Source organism: Passer montanus, unplaced genomic scaffold, assembly GCF_014805655.1.
Source record: "Passer montanus isolate IOZ18808 unplaced genomic scaffold, ASM1480565v1 scaffold13, whole genome shotgun sequence".
Classification (NCBI taxonomy): Eukaryota; Metazoa; Chordata; class Aves; order Passeriformes; family Passeridae; genus Passer; species Passer montanus.
The window spans coordinates 6,934,540-6,940,958 of NW_024359832.1; the positions used below are offsets into that span (position 1 = coordinate 6,934,540).

Below are 6,419 nucleotides of genomic sequence, written 5' to 3' on the forward strand. Positions count from 1 at the left end.
TACCTGCTGCTTGTGTTGGAACATTATTTATTGGTCAGTCTGACATATTGCCCTGTGACAAGAAAGTCACTGCGTTGGATTTTTAAAGAGTGTTAGTCTCTAGAGGCAGATTTGGCTCTCAGGGCATTTGGGAGACTTGGGTTCAAGTTCTGCCTCCTACCCAGAGATGGCTGATTTACCTCCTTGCTTCTCAAACCTGGCTTTCCCCCACATGGGAAATCTGGGACAAATAGTTTCACTCTCCAGGAGGAAAGTCCAGCCACACTCATTTCTGTGGTGCCACTGTAAAGCTTTATTTTGGAAGGATAGCAGGGAAATGAAAGAAAGCTGAGGCTGTAGTTTGATGGATACCGGGTGCTGGTAATTGGCTGTGAAAACAGCAAGCTGACCTTTCCCTGCTGTCTCTAGCTTTTTGCCCTTGGCTTTCCTCTGTTTTCTTAAATTGTTTTTGAGGTTTTTTATCATCTGAACCCTAGCAAATCCCTATGTTTTTACTCTATATAAACAAAAAGTGAATGGACATGTTTTATAGAAGGTGATTAATGGGATAATTGCACTGAGCATAGTTTTTAAAGTATATTGGTAAATAAAAACTAGCCTTTTAGTAACCTGTGTGCATTCATCCAAAGCAATGGAAAACACTCCCAAGTAATTTTAATTTAAAAAGAGATGTTAAAAGACAAAACTTGGACATGGTATATGGTGGTAGCTTCTTGGGCCCCTGGTAGTCTTCCATTCAGGACTAATGACTGTAGGTTTTGTTTCATTTACATTGAAAATGAAATCTTATGGTATTTTTGGTGTTTATCTCCTTATCTACATTTGCCCCTGAAATGGCGCCTGGCAGCTGAATCTGTATTATCTTTTCTGTGCAGACATTGCCTATTCACTACTAATGTTCAGTGGAGACATGCACGTACTCTGACAACAAACTTCACAGCTGATACCAAGCCATGCAACATCTGCTAAATTCACATGGGGAAACGGAGTATAAAAACAAATACACAAAGGGCACAGCTACTGAGATGGTAAATATTGTTTTTTCCATGCCACACCCAAACCAGAAATAGAGACAGAGGAGGCCTTAACAAAGCTTGATTCAGGTTCCTGACAGCTGACACCAACTGCTTGTTTTCCACTGAACTGCAGGTGAACGAGACTGCTGACTTCAAAAGGATCAATTAGCCTGAAACTCAGGCTTCTTTTACTATGAGTAGATCAGAAGTAGTTGAGAAGAGTAGCTCCAGGGAAATGTGTAGTGTTAAAGTCATGTTAGTGCAATTGCTATCAAACTTGCTTGCCATAAGAGAGGAAGAGTGGATAACACTTTTTTTGGAGGTAATAAACTGCCTGTACTGTAATGGGAAAGTGTGGATTCACTAGCTGGGCAAGTGGAGCCTGGATTGGCTGTGGGCTGCAGTGCCAGGAGTGGGAGCTGCCCCTGCACAGTGGGCCTGGGTCCTGGTGGGGGGATTTCTGCACCAACTCAGCTGTGGGAAGGAGCACACAGCCCAGAATGGAGGGGAGGAAATTGCTGGGTGGCTGTGCCAGGGCATAAGTGGTGCTTCTGAATCCTAGGCAGTTGCACAAAGCTCAGGTGCTTAATAAGGTAGATAAAACTGGGCACTCCCAAATCTACTGCTGACAAAACAGGGTTTCAAAGTAGCTGTGCATTGAAGGGGGAAGTGAGTGTAAGAAATATAGTCCAGTCTACAGATACAGTCATTGCAATAAATTCGGTGGGGAGGGTAGGTAGTCAGGGGAGGAGCAGACCTGCAGGCTGGTGGGCCCCCAGGACTGCGGACATGTGGCTCCACATGGCTCATCTGGGTCACTCCCTGCTTCTCCTGCCTGAAGGCTGCTGTCAGATGCTCTGCATCAGAGTGTATCATAAGAGCACAGCAATGCTAACCTGCCTGGAAAAGGGCCTTGATATCCAGCACCTGCTCTGAGCATGGCAGATTGGGCAGATGTGAAATAATATGTTTTGTTATGGTCTGGAGAGCTTCTGTCTAGCACAGGCAAACCTGTGCTGATGCCAGGCTGTTTCTGCTGGCAGCACTGTGCTGGGTAGCACTGGCCCCATTTGTATTGGGTTATTTTTTTCTCCTGTCCTCTGCTGGCAGCGTGAGGATTTGATACTGTTCTTACTGGAACCAGTGAGAAGAGTTGCTAGGGTGGACTTCATACTGAAAGGGTTTTTAGTCATTGGGTATGTGTTATTCTTGATATGGGGTACACTTTTGCTTGTTATTCAGCTCCTTCAGAAAAGCAGATTGCCTGCAACAGTAAGGCATTGGACCTTGTTTACACAAATTCATACAAATAACTACTCTTTAATAAAAACCCATAATGATATTAAAAAGCTAGAAGTGATGCAAAGTTGAGCCAGGTCAACCTGGTAAGAGTAAGCCCCAAGGAGAAGGCTTACTCTTCCTTGCTATCCTAAATGGAAAAGTAACTTGTGTGAATTAATAATAAACTACTCAACCAGAAATATTTTTCTAACCGGAAAGCATCTGTGCCTTTGCAGCAAACATCTGTGATAAAAGTGAAAAAAAGGGAGTTAAATAAACTTGTATAAAAATGGCAGACAGGAAAAAAAGTCACACAGAAAAAACCCAAAAAACAACTTGGGCCTTTTTTCCCCCTGCCTCCTGCTGTAAGTGATTAAATGTTTGGTCTCCACACTATGTATTCAGTTCTTAATAAAATTTTAAAGTTCCTCCATATGTCTAAGTGAAAGTGACCCAGAGGAGAACTTACAGGAAAATTGCTGCCTTTTTTCCCCCCTTTCCAGCAATCCCTTTTGACTTTTCTACAGTAACTCAATTATTTTGTCCATTTTGATATCAAACTTTCATTAAGTAAAATTACATTGTGTTTTGTACCTGTTCTCCTTAGCAATACATTCTGCTTGCCAGCCCTGTTCTGTAGGTCAGCAAAAATCAACAATTTTCATGCATCATTGCTTGGACATGAAGTTTTGACATCATGCTGGATTTGGACTCCAGCATGATCAGGCGCTAAATGGGGTGCTCCTGGTTAAGGAGCAGTGGGGTTTGGCCACCTGCTCTGGTTAGCCATGCCCTCCCCACCATCACTGTTGTGTGGAAGGCACGGGCATACTCTGCTGACAGGTGATCATATATAATCCTCAGAAAGGCAGGGTCTGAAGGAAAAATTTTAAGTTCCAAACAAATATTTATTGCCTGACTACATTTCATCACATTTCAGTGGGTTGAGTGTTTCCCCTCCCCTGTCCTTTGTGAAGCAGTATCAGTGAAAGATGTAGACAATGCTGAGGCCATGTTTAACTGGATACAGTGCAAACACAGCAAAAGACCATCCCTTCCTGAAAGATGGGAAGAAAGGCTTTCCTAAGCTTTCGTTCAGCAAAGTCTGAGAGCAAATACTTCTAGCAAGTTTGTTTCCTTGAGGTCAGGTACAAACAACAGTGTGGTTAGAGAAGGGCCTAAGCACTCACAAGTGTTTGCCTTGCACGGTGAACCACTTTTAAGCAGGCTTTCCAAGGAAGGAACTCATGATCCCTTCACTTGAAGATTTGCCCTATCTTGCCAACTACCTAGAGCTGTGCAAAAATCATCGGGTTGATTTTCAGTACTAGCCTTAAATGTGGTACAAGTTCCCTGAGATCTGCAAACTGGAAGATCTGGATTGCCTTTTGATCAATGCTTGTCTCAGCTTTGGGGTAAAGAGAAAACTATTCTAAACTTCAGACAGTGTTTTGATTTGTATATTTGCTTGGCTTTCCCCAAAATTCTAGGGAAAAATTCTCCCTTAGGTTTCTAATTGTCTCATTTTCAGAGAGAAGAACATCTCTCTTCTTTTGGTTATGAGAGGGAAGTATTTGATTTGTCTGTCTTCCCTGTGAAACAACACTACATTGTATCTATATTGATGTGACAAAGCAAGAAAATAGATTTGTTTGTTTCATCAGAAAAGAATAAAGGGTAATAATTAGAGCAGTACAAATTTCCGCACTAAGAGTAAAATTGTGGGCATGAAAAAAATCTGAACTAGTGGAGTGATTTGTATTCTTTTCTTTAGGAAAGAAGTTAAGGAAGGCTCTCTCTCATTCAATGGCCACTCTGTCTTTTCAGTCACAGAGTAACTTCAGTGTGCATTGTACCTTCCACCCTACAAAGACACTTTCTGTAATTAATGTTCAACAAATGTAACTACTGAGCTACTAAGCTGGTTTACCATGACACATGCAACTTGTACAAACATTTCTTAGAAGAGACTGGCCATGGCCGGCTGCTTTTCATGTTTTGGGTGCAATGCCTTCTCAGTGAAAGCCTGTGGTTGCCTGTTTATTTGGGGGCTGTGGTGTTCCTCTCCTGAGATATAAATGTAGCTTAGCAAATAAGCCCCTTATCTACAACAGTTTCTAAATAGATTTTTGTAAATAATATAGGCTCAGAAGTCAGTTACAGTAAGCTCTGAGCAGTTCTTTTAAAGTGTAGTGGTTTATTGCTGCACTCCCATCGGTGCAGTTGGGAGCTACTCTGTCAGGACCTTGGTACAGAGTTTGATAAAGAGACACTCATGGCTCAGGCTGATCTAGACTGTACTTACATTTTAGCCCTCCTCAACATGAGACCTACTATGTTTCAAGATGGGCACCCTGAAAGTGAATGAGAGTTTTTTGAAGTGCCACTGGTAAACTTGTTTGGACTCAAATTTATTTTAAATACTGGTAAAGACAACTCCCTTTCTTTTCCCAAAGAAAGCTGAGAGCTTATCTGAAGCAAGTTGCTGCAGGTATTATTATTCTCTACTTCTTTTAGTATCTTCTAGGATTATGTAGAAACAATAAAAAGAGATGTGTTTTATACAATTTATAGAACTGTAGAAAAATGACATTACTGGCAATCGACACCCAACTATTGTAGGAGGAAAACAATAAACAACACTTGCTGCTTTTAAGCAGTGGGAATCCTCAGGATGTGGCAATCCTATGATGCACTAGAGATCTTTAGTAAGTTTGGATTGTGTAACCATCTGGAACGCAGTCTTTAAATTCCTATGGAGGTATTAAAAACTGAGTAATTAGAACACTGTCTGAAAACAATTACAGTTTACCAAAAATTGTCATGAGAAAAAGATCTTTGTGATAAAAATGCTAATGCTGTAGCCTGGAAAACTCCTATACTGCAAGTAAAAAAAATTAACTCCTGCAATACACCCAGTAATTGTCAGTGAAACTTTATCGTGCCATGTGAAAACTGATTTGATTTAATGCAATTTAACTTCTTAATTTAAAATAAACTGGTTTTAACTGACTTTCCTCTTACTCTGTATTTTGCTATTTTATTCTCCTTTTATGGAACACTGTAGTACCCCCCATCTATCTTTCATTTGCTTTTGTAAGATTTTATTTTTAAATGTACCAAATTCTAGGAGGAGAATTTAGAAATAATGTAAGTTCATTGAGGAAGTCAAATCTGTTAAATACAGTAGGATTGGTGTGAAGGAAACAATGTGCAATTCATGATATAAGGAAGTTAGAACAGTTCTAAATCTTTTCATTTCAGACATCAAAGACACATTAACTCCTCTTTTACCCCACATACTCCAACTCCACCATTTCAATAACTAAGAGATCTCTAAAAACATTGCTTTTTAATTAGGTTTGGCTTAAAATTTGTTTGCTTTGATTTTCACTGAGCCTACTCTATTTCTGAGTGTAAAAACAATCCTGACTCTACAACAGGTGAAACAAGTGAGATCAGATATTTTCAGTATAATGTTCTTAGACTTTTTTGAAAGCAGAAAACAGAGTACAAAATATGCCCTGTAAACTGTTTCTCTAAAAGCACAATATTAAAAGTTTAAAAGAATTTTTCCTACCTGTAGCTTTTGTGTGGATCAGGAAGTGTAGCTTTTCCTGATTACAATCTTCCATGGCTTAGCTTGGCTTCTGCATTTGAATGTTAAATATGTAAGAATGCCTTGTTTAGCTTGGGAGTTTGCATGACCTCTTAATGAGACTCTGTAGTTAGTGTCATTGGGTATTAAGGCATCATGTGACTGTAGATGAAAATAAAATCCTTTAAAGTTTGCATTTAATACTTCCTAGAATCTGTAACCCTTTACCTGCAAGTTGGATAAAAACCTGATAGAACTCACCGTTTTCTGGCCAGGGTTAAAAGAAGGAGAAGCGGAAGAACACGTGCCACGTAATTCCTTTCCTCCGGGACAGTCACAACGACCACAACAAAGCCCGAGCCTGTCAGTGTATTCACGCTGCCATTTGCATATTCTTTAAATTAAATCTCCCTATATCACAAACAGTGCTGGAGGGATTTGGCAGAAAGTTCCTCTGTTGCATGTTGCCTGGCAATGACATTTATTCCCCACTGTTTTGTGCGATTCTCTAAAGAGAAATTCAG

At 40.2% G+C, this 6,419-nt stretch overlaps 1 protein-coding gene across 3 annotated transcripts in view; it reads right to left on the bottom strand.

The window, feature by feature from the left end:
- CUNH4orf19 (chromosome unknown C4orf19 homolog) overlaps nt 1-6,419 on the bottom strand; it is a 40,929-nt gene extending 34,510 nt beyond the window's left edge. Inside the window, exons 1-2 of one of the 3 annotated variants that reach the window (XM_039699065.1) lie at nt 6,157-6,419; nt 5,878-6,057 (exon numbers count right to left, since the gene is read on the bottom strand). In XM_039699065.1, the coding sequence (XP_039554999.1) occupies nt 5,878-5,932 (55 nt within the window). In that variant the 5' untranslated portion in view covers nt 5,933-6,057; nt 6,157-6,419. Of the gene's footprint in view, nt 1-5,877; nt 6,068-6,156 lie in introns of those variants that run through there. The other 2 variants (XM_039699067.1, XM_039699066.1) reach the window with 2 other exon arrangements.